Source organism: Desmodus rotundus, chromosome 3, assembly GCF_022682495.2.
Source record: "Desmodus rotundus isolate HL8 chromosome 3, HLdesRot8A.1, whole genome shotgun sequence".
NCBI lineage: Eukaryota > Metazoa > Chordata > Mammalia > Chiroptera > Phyllostomidae > Desmodus > Desmodus rotundus.
This window is the reverse complement of record NC_071389.1, coordinates 61458965-61479769: the sequence shown is the minus strand read 5'-3', so window position 1 is coordinate 61479769 and position 20805 is coordinate 61458965. Positions and strand designations below refer to the sequence as shown.

The 20805-nt window shown below is 43.5% G+C and overlaps 1 protein-coding gene across 4 annotated transcripts in view; it reads left to right on the top strand.

The window, feature by feature from the left end:
* Nucleotides 1-2394: 2394 nt before the first annotated feature.
* Nucleotides 2395-20805, top strand: part of MCOLN2 (mucolipin TRP cation channel 2) — a 56326-nt gene continuing 37915 nt past the window's right edge. The window contains exons 1-3 of one of the 4 annotated variants that reach the window (XM_053921140.2): nucleotides 2395-2788; nucleotides 3091-3653; nucleotides 19459-19618. In XM_053921140.2, the coding sequence (XP_053777115.1) occupies nucleotides 3577-3653; nucleotides 19459-19618 (237 nt within the window). In that variant the 5' untranslated portion in view covers nucleotides 2395-2788; nucleotides 3091-3576. Of the gene's footprint in view, nucleotides 2789-3090; nucleotides 3654-3801; nucleotides 4400-4725; nucleotides 5125-19458; nucleotides 19619-20805 lie in introns of those variants that run through there. The other 3 variants (XM_045199584.3, XM_045199583.2, XM_024565459.3) reach the window with 3 other exon arrangements.

The window sequence follows — 20805 nt, the reverse complement described above, 5'->3', positions numbered from 1 at the left end:
GCAGATGGAAAATAAGCACGTGAAAAGGCTTTCAACATTACATGGCAGGGATTTGCAAATAAAGCAACGGTGAGATACTACTATGCACCTGGTAGAGGGGCCAAAATCCCAAACACTACCACCACCAAACGCTGATGGGAATGTGGGGTGACGTGCACTCTCACTTGTTTCTTACAGGAATGCAGAATGGTACAGACACCTTGGAAGAGAATCTGGCAGCTTTTTACAAAACTGTACTCTTAGTATACAATCCAGCAACATGTTCCTTGGTATTTGTGCAAATGAGTTGAAAACTATGTCCATGCAAAAAAACTGCACATGCATGTGTATTGCTGTATTCATAATTGCCCAAACTAGGAAGCGACCAAGATGTCATTCAGTAGGTGAAGGGAGAAATAAACTGTGGTACATTCAGACGGTAAAATATTAGTGCTAAAATGAAGTGAACTATTCAATAATGAAAAGACATGGAAGAACCTTCAATGCATATAACTAAGTGAAAGAAGCCAATCCAAAAAGGCTACATACTGTGTAATTTTGACTATATGACATTGAGGGCCCAATGAAACTCATATGAAGGCCACCTGCTGGAGAAATTTCAGGTCTATAAATTTAAAATTCCTTGTTACAGTACACCACTGAACAAAACATTCTCATGTTATGTAGTTATTGGCCATTACACATTTGAGTCAGGGTACATAACTTTTTTGTACTACGAAATACAAAGCAGAGCAGATTTTTGAAAGAAACAAAAGCATAGCATAGAGCAATAACTGTTACTGCCAGCGAGAAATGAGTCAGATCTTTGCCATGGGCAGTGACTTTTGACAGTGAAAAATCTAATGCCTATTGTGAACTAATTTAGTAATTGAAGAATGAACCATGGCCGGTGTGGCTCAGTGGATTGAGCACCTGTCTGGGAACCAAAGGGTTGTTGGTTCGACTCCCAGTCAGGGCACAGGCCTGGGTTGCTGACCAGGTCCCCACTAGGGGGTGTGCTAGAGGCAACCACACATTGATGTTTCTCTCCCTCTCTTTCTCCCTCCCTTTCCCTGTTTCTAAAATAAATAAATAAAATCTTTAAAAAAAAGAACGATTAGATGAGGTACCCAGAAACTATAATTCATGTCTTTTAGTTTGTATAATATCCACAAATTTCAGCTATTGGATTCCAAGTATTTTCCATTATTACTCTCCTCCCCTCTTCTGCATCCCCAAATCCCTCATCACTGAAGTTAAATAATTCCTAGAACCTTGCTACTTAAAGAGTGGTGCATGGACCAGCAGTATCAGTAACATCTTCTAGCCAGAAATGCAAAACTTCAAGTCTCATTCCAGACCTACTGAATCAGAGTTGGCTTCAAAAAGATCCCCTGGTGTTTTATTTGCACATTAAAATCTGAGATACTTCAGCTCTCTTGCAGGTATTTTCCCTATACAGTGCTCTGTAAGAATTTACTTACTGGTTTTTTTACAGTGATACTTTTATATCTGTTGATAATATATGCATCCAGGTATTTATGTACATGTATCTCGTCTATATTTTGTGCAACTGTTGATAGATTGGTACAGATGGGCAATTGTTTACAGAGACTTCTCCAGCTCAGGAATGCTGTTCAAGGGCAGCAACTGCTGATTATGTCTCTATCAGTCCAGTCCTATGGTGAGAATAAAGGTTTTGGAGACTCAACCACCTGATAGAGAAATCTTGGCCCTACTACGTATTGTGTGGGCGACCTCCCGGAAGTACCTTCAACCTCTCTGAATCCATTTCCTCCTTTCAAAAGGGAGATGGCAGTACAGAGTGCCGAGCATTCAGTGAGATAACACACATATCAACCTTCCTACCTAGTAGGCACCCGAGTACTTCTGGCCTCTCCGAAGCACAGATCCCTTGCACACAGTAAATGTTCTTAGTAAATGCAATAGTAACAATTTTCTTTTTAACTGCTTGCTGTGAAGTTATTGTGTAGAATTGCCAGAGGTTTAGAAAACACATGAGAATTGTGCTGATACAAAAAAAAAAAAAAAGTTATCCCAGTTTACAACCCCCTTCTCAAGGAATTATTGTCCCTAGTGGAGTCCTGGCATTTTGAGGTTAATAGGTTGTCCCTTTATTGTGGCTTTTCTTTGGATTAAAAAGCCTTAAATACTCATCAGCATAGAAATTATATAAACTATATATGATACGTATGTGTATGACACATATAAATATAATATTTTATACTTACAATTTACTTCCTCCAACACTTTCCAGGTCAGTCACAGTCTGAGCCCATGACGGGAACCCTCGCTCGCACGAGTACAGCGGGGTGACATCTCCTCTCCCTTTGTTCTAAAAAGGAACCTAACCACTGTCGCACGCATCGTCGGGGACTGTGACTAGGCAAATGGGGTCTTCCAAGCCTGTTTACCCCAGTGGGCACCTCTGATAAAAGGGGCTCTAAGATAAAGCTTTTTTCTTGTTGTGTCTTGTCTTTTTACCTAATAGCCTATTGGACGTATCTTTCAAACGAGGGTCAATTATGCATGCTTTTATAAACGTTATTTTGTCCAACTGCTTCTACCTGGAGACGCATATTAAAATAACTATCTGGCAGGGTATTCTTTGCCCTAGTTATACTCAGAGGCCTTTTTTAAACATTTGCTGATCCAAGCAGCCTGGAACTCGGGACTTTCAATGCTGCTGCTGCTACCACGTGAAGAATCGGAATAGACTAACTCCCTCCGAAAGAGCCTGTCGTACGGGTCCCAACTGCCAAGTCGACATCACCCTCAGCTGAGCATGGTATTTGGGCATGGGTCCGCGGTCCTCATCTCTAAGATTCGTGTTTGGCTTCCCAGAGGCGCGCGTGTCCCGGTCGTACACGTGGAGGGAAGAGCAGGGGAGCGCGGGCGGAGCCGGGCCGGCGGGTGTCGCCCTCCCTCTGCGCCAGCCAGGGGCCACGAGGACGCTCCCTGCCCGCTCCGCAGGTCCGCCCCAGTTTCCCCACGCAAGTGAAAGGCGATTCGTTTTATTTCCCTTGTGCGTCGGTAGCACTTTTCCCATCCGAAACATGCACCTTGTCACAGAGTTTTGTGATCGTGCAGTTTTCAGGAGGGGAACAACACGCCGCATCGAATGGACTCGTCTGTTTCCTGTGAACTCCTAGAGGGAAGGAACCGTGTCTGTCTGTCCTCGTGCGTCCACAGCATCCAGCACTCGGCTCGCCGCTCCGTGAGTGTGTCCTGAACGCATCACAACGGAAATGGCTGAAGAAATGGACACAAGAATGGATGAGGAAAACGGAGTAAGAGAGAAATCGAAGGCTCGAAGAAAGGCAGGAGCCCGGAGGGCTGGGCGTGCGCGGCCCCACCGCCCGGGGGCGGTGTGGAGGGCGCACGGGCCGCCCGGGCCGCTTTAGACGGCGCTGCTCCGCGGTCCCGCCGCCCGGCAGACACCCAGGAGGCGGAGCGGGTGGGCCACGCGGGGCGCCGGAGCCGCGAACGTGGGAGCCCGGGGCCGGCGCGCGCGGCCGGGGCAGGTGCAGATGTCCCGCCCTTGACCTCTCGCTGCCGCGGCTCGGGGGCCGCACCATGTCTGGCGGAGCAGAGGCGCTGGACCTGCCGGTGTGGGACTCAGCCTCAGACCCGTCCTGGGAGCCCCGCCGCAGGTCAGTACCGGGCGGCGCTCGGCGCCGTCTACTGGGCGCGCCGCAGGCCCTCCTCCGCTGCACGGTCGCTCCCCGGGGGCGCTCTCGCGCTCGGGGCTCCTCGCGCCCGCACCTCTAACCCCTCTGCCCCAGCCTCGATCCGCTTCGCGGCTTCCCGCCTCCGCGGGCCCCGAGAGACCGGCTCGCGACACGTGGAAAAAGTCTCCCGGGAAATCGTCTCCCCCGGGAGGGGCGCGAGGGGCGGAGGTGGCGACTCAGGGGCGGGGCGGGAACGCCGGGCTGCGGGCGCAGACCGGCCTCGCAGCCCGGCCGCCGACGTCTCCGAGCGGAGCCCGCCGCACGCGCCCGCCAGCCGCGTCTGCCTTCGGCCTGGGTCTTCGCGCCGCGCCGCTGGCGCGAAGGGTGAGAGCGGGCGGCGGAGAGAAGGGGGCGCGCCTGGAAGGTCCCAGCTGCAGGGAGGCGGTCCCAGCGAGGCAGGCAAGCCCGTGCCCTAAAAGTTTTTCCTGCTCCGAATCGCGAGAGCTGTGGAAAGCGTGGCAGGCGAGGCCTGACCCGGCAGCCTGTCCTTTTCCCCAGGCCAGGTGGCTCAGGAGAGGGTCAGATGTCTTCAGGTTAACCTTCAGGTGCAGCGCCTGAGCGGCGTCTTTCGAGATACCGGACTCCGGAGAGATCCGCAAGTGGATGGCTTTACGGTTCCGGACTAGAGCTTTCTCGCTGCCTTGAGAACCTCCTGTTAACTGCTAGCAGTGAGTTAAAGAAGGCTGGGCTGTGCCTTCCGGAACAAACAGGCCTTCTCCTCAGGTGGGGGGTTGTAGTGCGGTTAACCTCAATTCCTCTGCCTGCATGAAAAGGCGCACAGTTCAGCCCGGTGGCGCTGCCAGGGGGCCCCACGGCAGGGGTCAGGGCTGCCACCGGCCAGCCAGCCGCGCAGCTGAGCACACACGGGCCTTGGCTCCCCTTCCTTCTCGCAAAGCAAATATAGTGGTGGGTCGTTAAAATTTCTTAAAATAGTAGAGAGACGTTCCTGCCTTTCCTGCATGGCAATGTTCTCAATGTTATAAATGGACTTAATAACGCTAGCAAGGAAGGTAAGAATTCAGGAAGAGAATTCGCTTGATCTTTGGTGACTGTCCAGGTGAGAATTTAATTCCAAGCAAGAGTGCCATATACTTTTTAGACTTTTGAAAGACCAATTTTGAAATAAAAGACATACTGTTGGTGCAACTTCTTTGACAACTGGGTACCTGTGAATGTTACAACAAAATGGTCAGGTATCATGTAACTTACAAGTTATCTCTTTTAATGCTAGGTGTCTATCTTTTTTTGTTTTTTAAACATCAATGTGTGGTTGCCTCTCACGCACCCCCCACCAGAGCCCTGGCCCGCACCCAGGCGGGTGCCCTGACTGGGAATCTAAACGACGACCCAAAGGCCAGCACTCAATCCACTGAGCCACACCCGCCAGGGCCAGGTGACTATCGTAATGGGGCAGATGGGAGGGGCGAAGTCAAACATTCCTTCCGTCTCCCTTAGCCCTAAAAGTGCTGTCCTAAAAAACCTAAGGAGCGAACCAGCTCTGGGTTTATTTACTGTCTTCTGCTGACACTGATAAACAGGTTTGTGCTCCTAGTGTGTGTGGTATATAACCTTTCTATTTTGTTTTTCTTAAATTCAGTATTTTTCTTAGCACATTTCCGTCAGGGCTTAAACAGTTTTATTGTATCCAGTGAGTATCTTCAGAAGTTCCCGTTCTTTCAGCAGGGGAGGATACACTCTTGGGTGTGCACATAAATAGCTTTTGAAGGGATCCAAATTTGAAATGTGCATATGCCTGGTTGATCAACACCAGTGGGAAACAGAAGGTTGAGTGTCTTTGAAACTGAAAATGGAAGAAGGAGCTAGTAAGAGTGAGGTAGCAGAGGCTGTCTATGGATGTCAGGGCGCAGATTCTGATATTTTATGTGGAAGGGACCAACTACCTCCTTCTCCCCGGAGGTGGAATATGGATTTCACTCTTTCAAATACTGCTGACCACCTTTGTGATGTGCTAACGGGTAGCAGCCAACCACACAGCACACGTTCAGGGGAATCTGGTACCTTCCTCCTAATGAGTCAGCGGTCTCGAGATTTTAGCTCTTCTTCCTATTCATACTTTAAGATGAGTCAAACTCTCGTTACCATAAAAGTTCCCTTCTCTTTTTAGAGGAAGCTTCTGTAAACTAGGTTCTGTGGTCTGGACCCTTTAAAACCAGGCTCATTTCCCACACTTCCCCTGACCATTACCATGCAGAAGCCATCATAGTCGTGCCCATTTTATTTAATCTCCTGTACTTAAAAATTGATAAATCCCAATGAAGTGTTTAAAGAGACCCCATTCTTTTCTCCCAAGCAGGAACATATCAAAAGTGTTATTTTTAACATAATAATACACATAAAATATCTTAAGCAAGAGGAAGAGTAGGAAGCGAAGTTTTGAACCAAGTGGCAGAGAATACAGAACCAAGGGATGAGAATATTTACAAACTAGTCTCTTTGGCTAGGTCTCTAACAGTAAAGTGAAACCCAGAATAAGACAATTCTTAAACCTTAGTGGAATAACAGGTGGCTTCTTCTGGCTACAATTTTCAAAGTAAAAACAGTGGTGAAAGAACACCCCTTTGGCTATGAAGATTAGAGGTGGAATCCTCCCTGAGGCGGACTGTTACCTTTTGCAGAGGTCTGGAATCCAAGGTCGGGTCTGAAGAATGAAATCACCTGAGCTGTCCAACCAGTTGTTATGGGCTTCAGAGAGAAAAGTAGTTGTATTCCCAGACTTCATTTTCCTTATCAAACTGCAATATTCTTTTCCCTACTAGTGTTTTACAGCATTTTATTATTTTTCGTTTGTTTGTTTAGTTGTTTGTTTGCTCTGGCAGTCACCTGGGTTTTTTTTTCTTCCCACTTTCCTCCTCCTACCTGTAGCTGAGCCTTCTCTACTCTGTTTTGAGTGTGGGCCCCTGCCTCCTTCTCCCTAGTGTGACAAGACAGCTTTGGGGACATGCTGCCAGTGTTTCTTTCCCCTTAACTGGAGGGACTGTTTCCTTTCTTCTCCTCTGAAGGTTGTATTTTATCACCTCCCCTTAAATAAATCTGGCGGTAGCAGCCTAAAACATCTGTCGGGCAATAATTGGCGACTAGTGAGGCTAAGGATTCTGGGAAATTGTCCTTGGTGTGTGTAATTCCAAAAGATCCACAATTTAAATGGTGAGTTTTTAAAGAAAATGGTGTCACTTACAACAACTAGAGGGAATTACTAGAAATAGGGTGACTCAAGGTATTTCCCAACTGCCACTGAAGTGGGCTGTCCAAAAAATAAGCTACACTCAGTCACTGTTTTGAGGAAAGAATATTAAGTATAACTTTGTAACTTCTTTCAATTTTGCACTTAGAGCACGTCATCAGCATGACCTCGTTAAACTGGGCACTCGTTAGAGGAAGGCAACTGTGAGGACATGACACATGCCCACTCATCATCTTCAGCTTTAACTGCATGTGACATCCTGTATTGCTGAGACGTGGAGTTTTACTTAATTTATCTCTGACCCAGACAGCTGATGTTTCAAGATATTTTCAAAGGCAGGGAGGCTTGTTGAGAACAAGCACTTTAAATTGCGCAGCTCTTTCCGTGGCTGGTGTGGCTCAGTTGGTTGGAGTGCCCTGTAAAACGACAGGGCGATGGTTTGATTCCTGATTAGGGCACCTGCCTAGGTTGCAGGTTCGTTCCCTGGTTGAGGCACATATGAGAGGACTCCAGTCCATCCGTGTTTCTCTCCCTCTCTCTCTTCCTCCCTTCCCCTCTTTCTAAAAAATCAATAAGCATGTCATAGCGTGCCCTGTGGTGAGGATAAAAAAAAGAGTTCAGATCGGGTTTGGCTTCCCTGCTGGCCTGAGGTAGCAGGTGGTGAAGGGGGATGATTTTATAGGAACTTAGCAGCATGGTTGTCTCTAGGGAAATTCCTAGAAATTGTAGCATGCTCATCTTTTATGCGTGTGCGTGGCTCTGGTGGGAAATAAAAAGCCCCTACAGGCTTTCTTCTGGGTGCGTCTCAGGAGTAAAATGACCCATGTTATTTATATTCTGAGGGCTGTGTGAGAAGGTAACCAAGGTTTCTTTCTTTGACTTTTTTTCCCCCTTAACTTCCTTTTATTGGGGCCCAACTACCCCAGAGCCTCAGGGAACTGAACATTTCTCTGCTTTCTTTCCCCCTCCCTGTCTCTCTCTCTTTCATGAGATTAGCAAATCATGAGTTAATAGTCCACTGTCGGAATCTGGAATAAATTTGAAAAACTGGTATGGGAATTGCTAGCGGTTGCTCTGAATAAAGTCTTCCATCTGCCAGACGGCACTGTCTTTCACCTGGGGCCGACAAGGTCTCTGTGGTAGAAACGCTGAACTTGGCTCCGCCCGTGCTTCCCTCCACGCTGCCTCCCACCCACCACAACAGACTAAGGGCAGGGAAGTACTTGATTACCTGACACATATTATTAGGCTCTTGCTTTTGGAAATAGCTTATTTTTACTCATAAAAACTCACATGTTAATTGCCAAAAATCAAGAAAGTATGGAAAGCTTGAAGAAAATTAAGATGACCTATAGTTCTACTTCACAGGGAGTAGCAAGATTTTTTTCTTGTTACATATTTTTAGTCTTAAAATATCTACATACAAATATAAATATCAACATTTTTTGAACAATGAGATCTCCGTATATTTCCATTATAACTTAAAAAATATTTAACAATATGTCATAGATATCTTTAAGTTAATACCAAGTTACAATGAACATTTTTTAAATCACTGGTTAAAAAACATTTTTTTCACTGGTTATTTTAACAGTTGTGGTATAAATCCATAGAAGTTTGATTTCTACATCACAGAAATTATTCTAGAAACTGCCCAAGTGCCCTTCAAAAATTTACATTTCCTTCCATAGTTTTTTTTCCCCATTATTATTGTTAAGTGTTCATTAACTTGTTCAGATTTTTTGCCTGTTATTATGTTGGGCTGTCTTATTCTTATTAATAATTTGGAGCTCTCTACAAGTAATAGATAGTAAATTTTGCCTGTTTAAATATATTGCAAACCTTTTTTCCCAGTTTGTCCTTTAATTTTTTTTTTGAAGTCAAATTTTTGTGTTAAGATCTGTCAGTCATTTTCATGGCTTCTGAATTTTGTTATGCTTAGAAAGTCATCTTAAATTATATATTAAAAATCTCTAATGCTTTTATTTTTATTTTTTAAAAGGTTTTATTTATTTATTTTTAGAGAGAGGGGAAGGGAGGGAGAAATAGAGGGAGAGAAACATCAATGTGTGGTTGCCTCTCACGAGGCCCCCACTGGGGACCCAGCCTGCAACCCAGGCATGTGCCCCGATTGGGAATCGAACCAGTGACCCTTTGGTTTGCAGCCCTTGCTCATTCCACTGAGCTACACCAGCAAGGGCATTACTTTTTTAATGTGTCTAAGTTTTATGTTTAATGTTTGTATTTAGTTTGAGGGAGGTCTCTAACTCTTCCCTCCAGTGGATTCCAAATATTCATGACAACAATTCATTGACTAATTCATTCTTTGGAAGAACTTTAGCAATATTAATTGAAACAAAATAGGATTTCTATCAGCAAACTAATCAACTAAATTACTTAAAACCCTCTAATATACCTTGACTAAACAAAACATTTCAGCACATTTTTAATTCAATTTTCATATAAACATTTTAGACTTTCTATTATTATTGTGTGATTTTGTTATATTTGTTGTTATTATTATTATTATTATTACTATTATCATTACTCTCTGATCTTAATGGTACTGGCCAAGAGAAAGTTCATGTACTCAGCATTATTGTCTCCTTATTGACTCATTTCTTTTTTCCAGCCAAGATTCATTGACGCCTATTATGTGTCGGGTACTGTGATGGAGGCTGTGGGATATAGTGTTAAGCAAGACGAGTCTTCCATGAAGTTCTGTTCTAGGGGAGAGCATTAAGATTGTGATCTCAATTATGAAGGCAATTAAGTGATAAGAGAACAATGGGGTGGGTCACTTTTAAAAGATGGTCAGTGGGCCCTCTCTAAAGTGATGACGCTTGGATTGAGAGGTAAAGGATGAGAGAAGCCAGACATACAAAGGGTTGGGGGAATAGCAGTCGACAGATGAAGCAGTAAGTGCAAATGCCCAGAGAAGGGAGTGTACCAGGGCCAGGGAGGAGGCTGTGGGTAGTGAGGAGTGGGGAGAGAGGGTGTGGGAAGGAGTGGGCAGGAGACTTTTAGACCAAGGTGGAACGGTTGGATTTTAGTCTGAGAGCAGGGGGAAGCCACTAAGTGGTTTTAAACAGGAAAGTATTAACTGACTTCAGCTTTAAAAGTTACTTTTCTGGCCACTATGTGGAGAATTGGGAGGCTGCAGTGGACCTAGGGAGATGGAGACCACCTCCTGATGTATTTTGAAGGAAAACTTGATCAATTGGATGTGAGGGTTGAGGAAATGGAGAAATCAGTGCTTGCCTCTGGAGCAAGAAGTCCTGTACTTTGCTGCACATTAGAATCACTGGGAAAGCTTAGCAGAATTTCAATGCCCACCTCATACCTGGGCACCAACAAATCACAATGTCTAGGGCCAGGAAGCCAGGCACTGAAACCTTTGAAAATTCCAGGTGGTTCTGCTGTGCAGCCAAGGTGGAAAACCACCGCCTGGACAAGGGATTACCTCTGAGAGATGCCCAGTGAGGCAGGCAGAAAACTAGGGGAGTGGAGTATTCTAGAAGCAGAGAGAAGAGGTTGTGCCAGGGTCATAGTGGTCAGTGGTATCAACGCTGTCGAGCCACTAAGTCCAGGCCTGCGAAGTGGCGGCTGGAACATGCAGCAGTTTCAGTGGAGTAGAAAGAATGGAAGCCCGGTGTTTGCTCTAGAGAATCTGAGGCACAAAGATAAGCTGAGGAGGGTAAATGTTGAGTTCATTCCATCATGTAGCTCTCTTTCTTCTTTCTTTCCATTTCAATAACCTGAGCATTGAGAAGCCTCCTGAATTTATGGACTAGGATGCTGCTGTTTACCGTAGGATCACACATTTTAAAGAAGAGAAATTAGATTTGAAATATGAGTTTATTTGAACATACTATTTTTCTTCATTCCTGATCAACTCACAGGCCATTACTACTTCAAAAATATTAATTCAGGGATCATGAAGGAACGCTGAACAAGGGGGTCAGGGAAATTGGATTCTCGTCATTGGGACAAGTTGCAACCTCAGGGTACCTTAGTTGTGTCACTTGTAAAATGAGGAGACAAAAACAGGTAAAATCCCCAGGGGGGTAGGATTTCCGCCTGGGTGCATATCAGAATCACCTGGGGTGCTTTTTCAAAGTCCAGATGTCCAGGTTGTACCCACATCAACTAGGCTGGGACCTCTGAGGGTGAGTGCTGGGCCTCAGTATTTTGAAGCACTCCAGGTGACTCAGCGTGCAGCCAAGTTTGAAAACAGTGGACTAAGTTCTTGTCTAGTTCTGACACTGAATTATTCTGTCCTTCAGTATTAACATATTCCTTGCCCTCAACAAAATCAGGAAGAGGGGAGGAATGAAGACGGGGCAGGCAGCTAGCAGGGTCTGTCACAGGAAGTCTCAAAATTGGCCTTCCAGGCTTGTGTCATAGGAAGGGATTGAAGGATACTCTCCTCAATAATGAGGGAGCAAAGAAAAATGAAGATGGGGTCCAGGAAACGTGGAACTTGACTTAGGAAGGAGGTAAAGGGCATTCCCAAACTGATGGCCCCGGAAAGGGTTTAGAAAGCAACCAGTGCAGGCTGGAGCAGGAGCATGAGGCTTCCAGGAATGAAGTCCCTGTGGGAAGAAAGGAGTCGACAGGATCTCCCCAGCTCGTTTGTGTGAATTGCAGAGAGCCGGCAGCCTCAGCCAGAGTTTAGGGATAGGTCCTGAGTGTATGTAAAAACTAAGCAAATGTGGGAAAAGGCAATTAACTCCAAAAAATTTTTTTACAAGAAAGAATATAAAACCACAGTGTACGAATAGCTCAACTGTGAAGAGTATTTGCATATTTGCTTCATAAATTATAAATGTTAATTTATCCAAAATTTTTATTAAAACTTGATTGGGAAGATGAGTAGGGAGTGAAATGGGTGTGTTTGCCGGTGAGGGGGCAGACATGAGAGATGAATCCGTATTTTTCACAGGAGGATGTAAACTGATAGTATCCAAAAGAGGAAAAACAGTGGAATACTATTATTATGAAATATTAAAGTAAATAATGGAGGAAAACAGGGAAAAGTGGTTGCCTTTAAGGAGCAGAAATCAGGGTAAGGTTTGTTATGGTTTACTTTAAATTAGTACCCAGTTAAGTTCGGGGGTGGGGGTGCCAGTGGGAAGGCAGGTGGGACCAGGTGGTGCAGGTCTGCGCAGATGTCAGCTCCAGCTTTGGTGTCCTGGACGCTGTGGTGCCGTGCACTGTGAAGAGGGTGCGCGGGAAGGACAGGTTTGTGGCGTGGTTCCTCCTGCCTCCCTGCTCCATCCCATGTGACTCGGAAGAGCTAGCTGTGAATTAGAAAGAACATCCTATTCTAGTGTCACTGCATCCAAACATGATACCTAAACCAGTCTGATAGGAAAAGGAATTCCTACCAAGGCTATTTTTTATTTATTTGTCGGAGCCAGGAGAACAAACACCAGTTTCTCCCAAACTCAGGAATTTATAATATCAGCTGGGATAACAAAAGGACAGCCACATCTAACGTGTGGTGGGAGTTTTGAAACACTAGAGAAGTAGTCCCAAATATTGTTATTATATTTTCATATACAAAAAGATAAAACTTGAAATAGTTCTAGATTTTCCTTCTGTTTGTTGGGGTATGGCTGCTGCTTCACACGGGGAAAAAACTACATTCACATCGATTTATTTGAGGACCCAGTGCAGAGTTCAAGCAGCAAAACCCCAACGTAGCAGATCTAATTTCAAACTTGACGCTCATTTCTAAAATGCCATCTGAGAGCCAGTGATCGCACAGAGACTCCTGGGAGGTCTCATCTGAAAGAGTTGAGACCTCCTGTGAGGGGAGGAATCGGTTGAATGCCAGCAGCTCCCTCCCTCCATTTTTTCCCCCCAGAATCCTGTAAAAGTGCAAAGAAAATTGAGTGGTACTTGAGAATTGAGGGTGAGGGTTACCGCAGATTAGAAACATACTTCTAGATTTCAGTTCCACGCCACCCATCCACACGCCATTTTTCAACTGCACAAAAGAATCTACTTGTGAATGTGACATGATCTTAAAGGTAGCGTCAAAGGCCGAATTTTTCACCTGTTAATATTTTTTCACAGTAGTCCCAAATATTTTTGATAATTTATCCTCATCAGTTCAAAGAATAGCTACCATCTCTGAGTGTGTATTTATTTATATATTGTATACAGAACCAAACATACTATAAAACAACCAAAATGAACATTTTGAGGAATGAGACAGTTGAAAATGTTAAAATGAATTGCTAAATGCAATGACTTTCTGATATCATTATGACTTTATAGTATCATTAGCTAATATGTTAAGGCACAGTATGTACCCTTAGGGTCAGGTTCATCACTTAACAGTAGTAGATTTAGCCTATAGTTTAATTAGGTTTTTTTTATATATATAACTCTGTCTTTTTTTCCCCCAACTTATTTTCAGATCAGATTCACTTTTCATCTTTTTTTTTTAAACTCATGGCCAAGGAAGTTTGTATTAAGAGAGTGTTAGCTTTCCCAATTTTCTTGATGTTAATTTAGGCTTACATTAATTTTAGGATGGGTCTAATTTTTTTGCAATAATCTTTATGCACCCTGCCCATTTTTGTGAGGGTTAACTGAAATGGATAATGTACTCTACAGGAGTCCCCAATCTTTTTGGCACCAGGGACCAGTTTCATAGAAGACAGTTTTTCCATGGATGGGAGTGGAAGGGGTGGGGAGGTGGGACCGCCTGGGGCAGGGAGCTCAGGCGGTAATATGCCCACCACTCACCTCCTGCTGGGTACTGGTCCGTGGCCCCGGTTGCAGGGAGGTGGAGAACCCCGCTCTAAAAAATGCTTAAATGGGCTCACATAAACCCTAAGCGGTAGGGGTGTGCCGAAAACCAGTGAGGGAACCACCATCAGCCCCTACTTTAGGAATGTGCCCTCTTTCCCCAGGAGGCCTCGTTTACCTAAGTGAGAAAGGCATCTGACATTCTGACCAAGTGAGAGCATCTTAGGTGTGATATATAATAATTCATAAATTAAAATGTGTAAGTCTTAACTTCTCTTTGCTAGGTTAATACAATTAGCAGCTCTAACTCTTCTCATGTATCAGTGAATGGTCTTGCATACCGCCTATGGGCATGTACCCCACTTTGAAGGCTACAGACAGTAGGAAACAAACTTTCACATCTCTTTTTGAGGTTAAGGGTCATGCAAACTTAAAAGCGACAGCACTCTGGGCTGGTCAGCTTATTTGTTGAGCATACCGTGCCCATGGGAACAAGGTACCATCGTTGAAACTGGTGTGTGCATTTTTCTAGGGCAAAGATCAAGAGCCTTCACAACTTCTCACAGGGGCTCATGACCCCAGTGAGGCTAAGAGTTGCTGGCAACTGGTTTTGCTTTTTTCAAAACCTTATTCTTCTGGAGATCTTTCAGTCATTGATTTGATAAAGCTAGAATTGGTCTTGGTCATGCGATAGCCTTAAAAGTAGCTGACATCACACAGTTCTGATTCTTTGGAGAAAGAGTAGGTTTTCTTAGCGACCGATGGTAGCTTTGATGTGCTTTCTCCCTGACTTGTCACCACAGTATCAGGCTCAGGCTTCTATGCGAAGTCCTATTTACTTTTCCATTCAAGCGTCTCTAGCTTTTATGTAGCCCACTATGTGAGTGACTTTTCTTTCTCTTCCAGATCTTGTTTTTATGCTTACAGATATTGTGCTTTCTTCCTTTGATATTTGTATTAAGCTTATACAAATCCAGGTCATTCATTTTCTATAGTTTAGTGAAACAATTAATAAAGTTCATGATTGCTTTTATTTATTCCATGTAATTTCAATTGCATGACTGCCCAGCAATGGATGGGTCCCCGTGATTTAAATCTTCATTGATTTCTATTCCTTAAATGGTTTTATGATGTAATCACTTTCACTCCCCATTACTCCTGAGTTGTGTTACAAGCTAGCATCTCTCTGTCCTTTTCTAAACCTATTGGTGATTTTCATCATTTGTGGTGAAAGTTGCAGTATTACTCCTCTGGACTTAATTCTTTTTTGATTTTTTTAAAGATATTATTTATTTATTTTTACAGAGAGGGGAAGGAAAGGAGATAGAGAGGGAGAGAAACATCAATGTGTGGTTGCCTCTCATGCAGCCCCAACTGGAGACCTGGACTGCAACCCAGGGATGTGCCCTGACTGAGAATCAAACTGGTGGCCCTTTGGTCCGTAGGCCTATGCTCAATCCACTGAGCCACACCAGCCAGGGCTCCTGACTTGATTCTCGCTTGTGAAGTGGTGATTGCAACTCAGGGCCTCTGTACCAAAACGCCCAGCCTGGCCTGGGGCTCAGCACTCATGGGTGTCGGATAAGTATGGGTCAAATGCAGGACTGCTTTAATTCTATGATATTGTCCTGTCTCTCTCTCCTTTTTTAGTAAGTTTCCTTCTTTTCCTCTTGCACTATTTTTTTCACCATTGTATTTTTGTTATAGGAATAAGATGTCTGGTTGCATGTGTATGGGTTTAATACCCTTCATTGTCTAGGGAACTAAGGCAAATCTACACATTGGGAAGGGGGAACAAGAAAGAACCTTCAGAAAAGAAAGGATATAAAGTTTATACATTTACATTTGAGATATTAGATTTTTTGAACCAAAACATCATTACCTTTTCTTCCAAACTTTAGATGTTATTTCTAAACTTGTTACACTTATTAAAAAACAGCAGTCTCATCATGGAACTTTATTATTCATATAAACTAACTTGTTTCTGTATACCTATCATTCGTTGATCACATTTGCCCGGCGCTATCCTGTATTTCACCTAGTGGCTCCTGTACGCCAAGGGGGAAAGTTTTTCATGCTAGCTTTTTCAGTTGTTTTTTTTTTTCTCATCACAGTGCTAGAAGTATTGCCACTGCCCTGTGAATACCTAAGTGAAAAACTTGCAGAAGGCTACAGTAGTGTAAATAATTTAACACAATCAATGATCTGTGTTTTCAGAAACCTGAAGGTTTGTGTTGGAGGATGCTGCTCTCAGGCACGGTTAAGATGCCACCTTCTTTTTGGAAATCCTCCCTCAACACTCTTCACCAGGCGTCCCGTAGCACTTACCGCTCCATGTATTATGACTATGAACCTTTCTCCCCAGAGTTAGGACTCTGCTTCCACAATACTTTCTACACTTACACTACAGCATTCACTAAGTTATTTGCTAATTCGTGAATGCACACTCACAAGTCTATGTCTTCTACTAGACACCGAGCATCTGAAGTTCAGGGAATGTATTCAGCTTTGTGTCCCGAGACCCAGTGCAGCCGCTCCACACAGTAAATGTTTAGCGAGTTGATGGATCAAACCAAGAGGTAATTATAGCAGGTGCAGGGCAAACACATTTAAAAAGGCTTCTCATTCTTTTGAAATGAGACTCATTATGGGAAATGATATTTCATTTCTGAAAGTTCTTTTGTTTTTCCCAAGTTAATCTCATAGTGGATATTTTTACCTCTCTTTGTCTTCCGGTGAGGTAAACGTGATTGTTTTCTAATCCCTGTCTGGTTCCATGTACTTGGCCCCCGTTTCTAAGTTGACTGTTTCATGTTACTTGGTTTTCTCGTGTGCTTGGCTGTGTTTTACAACTGGTAAACGTGTTCTACAATGGCTTGTTAGAGCACCCCAAGTCCTAGGATGCACCTCTGGAGAGATCTGTGTGTGTGCTGGGAGGTGGAGGGCTATCCCAGCCTGGAGCCCCCTGAACTAGGCAAGCGCGTGGTGTGACTTTCTCGGGCTCACCAGGCATGGGGCTCAGAGGCTGGGTTTTGGCTGTCATTTCTCAGGATGGCTCTGCATTTTTAATTTTCTTTGATTTGAAGCTACTCTGGTCTTCTCTGTAGTCTTCTACATTTTGGGGGTCAGTTAGTTTGAGTGCTGGTTGTTTTTCTGAGGAGCTAGCTCTTTGGGGCCCTTGCCTAAATTTGAGGAAGGTTTCCTTTTATATCTTGGATGGGCTTTGGGCCTTAAGTCTTGGCTGCTTTATCTCCTCTCCTGGGGCCACTAACTGAAGCCTAAGTGTGTGTGAATGGCCAGGGGCTCCTACCTCACCAGTTCCCCCAAGACTGGCCTGGTAGATCTTTGCTCTCTTTAAATTTTTAAGCATTCTTAGAAACATCTTTATTCTAAGTGTTCTTTTTTCAACTGAAATGTATTTGACATATAACATGGTGTAAGTTTAAGGTATACAATGTGTTGATTTGATACATTTATGTATTGTAATATGATTGCCATTGTAGTGATAGTTAGCCCCTCTTTTGTGTCCCGTAATTATCATTTCTTTTCTGTGCTGAGAATAATTAGGGTCTAGTCACTTCACAAATTTCACATTTATAATACAGTGTTGTCTGTATTCACTGCGCCAGTGTTAGATCCCCGGGACTTGTCTACTTTTAACTTCTAGGTATTTTACAGTTTGTCAATCAATGTTGGCCAAAAACTGCAAGGCAGACAAAAGCTTTATTTGGGGGCATTTTTTAGACATTGCAATCCAGGATACACAGATTTGGGTAGAAACCCAGCTGTGTTCTGAGGGGGAAGGAAGGGGACAGAATTTATAAAGACAGAAAAGGGGGAATTTCCGAAGGAGTTACACAAGTTGCTTTGAAAGGGCTGTGATTGGTGCTCCCAGGAGGACCTGCAATATGCTGTACATGATTAATTTCTTATGTCTGTTGTCAGGTAGAAAATTTATTTCTTAATAGAGAATTCAGGGGATCAGTCTGTTCTAAGAACTATATCAGGAAGTAGCCATTTGGTCTTGACCAAGTTCAAAAGTTCAGTTTCCCGTGAGGTGAGGTCTATTCGCCCAACTTCCTGGAGGCTTCCCAGCTCCTTTCTAGACTTTCTCCTGACAGTATCAAGTCCATTTTGCTGTTTTTCTTTTACAAGCAACTTCCTCCATCTCTCCCTCAAAAGACGCATTTTATCTAGCATCTTTCTTCTCTATTTTCTTCTCTCCCTCTCCTTTCCCTTCCTCACTCCTTCTTTTCCTTCTTTCCTTCTCTCCCTTAACCCCTCCCTCCTTCCTTCCCTCCCTTCCTTCCTTTGCATCAGGAAAATTCTAAGTAACCTAGCCCACTAATTCTGGAAATAAGAGGTCTAAAAATCTGTCTAAAAATAGAAAATTGTTAACAACTTCATATAAGTCTTAAAATAAGTCTTAGAATAGTCTTTCCCTTTTTACGTCTTTTAAACTCATTAGTTAAGGTAGATACCGTGGATCATAAGTCAGTACAAAAATATGTCATTTAGACATTTCGGGTGAAAAGATTCCCAAGAATGTCCCCCAACTATAAAAACTTCCCTAGAAATGAGTAGCTTGACTGATTGGCTGAACGGAATAGAATTTATTCATTAAATTTACCATCCAGGCACTCCTTGTTGTAAGAAACAGAACTCTAATTCAAACTGGCTTCAATCCCAAAGGGTATTTATTAGCTCAAACTGAAAGTCTTGGGATGATGGCTTTAGATACAACCGGATCCAGGAGCTGAAACACTGTCGTTAGGTCTAGTGTCTACCTGTTGTCCGTCCTTCTGTGTTAGCTCCTCTCTGACGAGCTCTCCTGTGATGGCAAGATGGCTTCCAAGACTTCAGACTCGCAGGCTGTGCTTTACGTGTGTGATCTCCACACTTTGTTGATTATGTATCCGACAGTAAAAGTTAAGCGTATATCCCCAATGTGTGTATGTTTATAAATTAAATGCTACTATATGCGGCTGTTCTTCTGCATGTTATGGTATATTCATTATTAATAGAGTTCAATTTTTTGTTTTGCACACCCCACTTTGGGGACTACTTAGTGGAAATACCACATCTCTCCTGTCAGTTATAATCCTGGTCCTGTGATCCCATCTCACTGGCTTTTATGGCCCAGCTTGGGTCACGTGCCCACTCCCGAGTCCAGAGCCCTTGAGTTAGTAAAAGCAAATTTTACTAATGTAAGGTGACACAGAGATCTGACCAGGCATGAATACAGAGATGCTATTTTAACTTTTTAAAGATATTTATATTTAGGGGTCTCATAATCACTGATATGTTATCAGTAAAGGGGAACATAATCCTTCCTTCAGTACAAAGTTATAGAATAAAGATTCTGTATTTCTGTAGGAACTTAATTTCACTAGTCTGCACTAAATTTCTGTGATTTCACTCTTGGAGTCCATGAACCTACCCCATCTAGTTTTTGTTAGTACTCCAGTGACAGGTGAGTGCTCTGTGTTAAAATTAGAAATGGATGAGTTTTGCAAAAAAAATTTTAATTTTATAATTTTCGAAAATGGCCATTTTGAACAAGATGAGTAGCTACATGGAAAGGCAAATAATAGAGGGTCCTGAATAATTTTCACATTCCTAAAGAGAACACAAGTTTATTGGTTGCAGAGAGAGTTTTGCTCGTGCGAATGGGTTAAGCATGTGAGCGCAAAGTATTATTTAGGAGCTTCCTAGTGAACAGGCTGTTCTGCGTACTTAAAAATCGATCTTCTCTGGCAGCAACGCAATGGCTCACCCTGATTCTGAGGTGAAAGAAGAACGTCTGAGGGAAGACCTGAAGTTCTACTTCATGAACCCTTGTGAAAAATTCCGAGCCAGACACCAGATCCCATGGAAACTGGGTCTGCAGATTTTGAAGATAGTCATGGTCACCACACAGGTAATTTATATTATGAGTTCGTTTGGTTCTTTTTTCCTTACCCCATGATGAAACTGTTTTGATAGGTCCTGCCACTGACTTTTGTTGTGGGAAGTCCACACTCAAATTCATAAAACTGTAAAATTATGTTGACTCTGGAGGTTAGATGGTAGGTTAAAGTTCATTTTAGATGGCCACCTTGTTTTATGAAAGGGATTATGATGGCTTGTTTTCACAGGTTCTTTTTTTTTAACTTATTTTTTAAAAGATTTTATGTATTTATTTTTAGAGAGAGGTGAAGGAAAGGAAAAAGAGAAGGAGAGAAACATCAGTATGTGGTTGCCTCTCACATGTTTGGGGACCAGGCCCACAACCCAGGCACAAGCCCTAAGTGGGAATCGAACCAGGGACCCTTTGGTTTGCAGGCCAGCACTCAATCCACTGCCAGGGCTCCACAGGTTCTTAAGTCTAGATAAACAGTAGATCTCTGTTTCAGAGTGTGAGTTTCTATGTCTGAATGAGGCACATAGGCTGGTGAAGGCTGCTCAGTACAAAGTGATTTCTGTTCCCGAAATCTTTCATCTTCATCCAAATACATCCTACTTAAATACGCTTTTGAAATTCGCAGTGTTGACTGTTGTGACTGTAAAGACTTAGAGAATGCCAGGTTTCCCCTCTATCAATGGCTGTGTGCTCTGAGGAAATGCTAACCCCCGGCACTCCAAGGAGCACAGAAAGGCTACATTGAGACCTTTTGTTTAAGTCGGCATTGTTGAGCTCTTTATCCCTAGGATCCCAACAGCCACCAGAGCATCACCTAGTTTGGGGGCCCGTGGTATGGAACTGTTTTCAGGGAGGTGTCTGTCTAGGTAACTACATTTGAAACATTTGAAACACATGCTCTGTTAAAAACAGGACTGATTTGAGGGGTTTGGCTCCATTGGCAAATAACCGTCCATTATCAATGTAAAAGTATTGGCAAAGATGTTATTTCTGGAACCCCCCAATAAATACCTTTCTAAAACAACCTCCATATAGTTTTAGAAACAAGAAGAGATTTCTGCCATAACTGAAGTGGCATCTTTATTCTGAGTTCATGAAGAGGTCTTTTCATTATGTGACATGCTGCCCCAGCTCAGCAAGTTTTAGGGTGACCAAGTTACTCCAAAGAAAACAAGGTCGAGATGCAGGGCTATGGTTAAAAATGT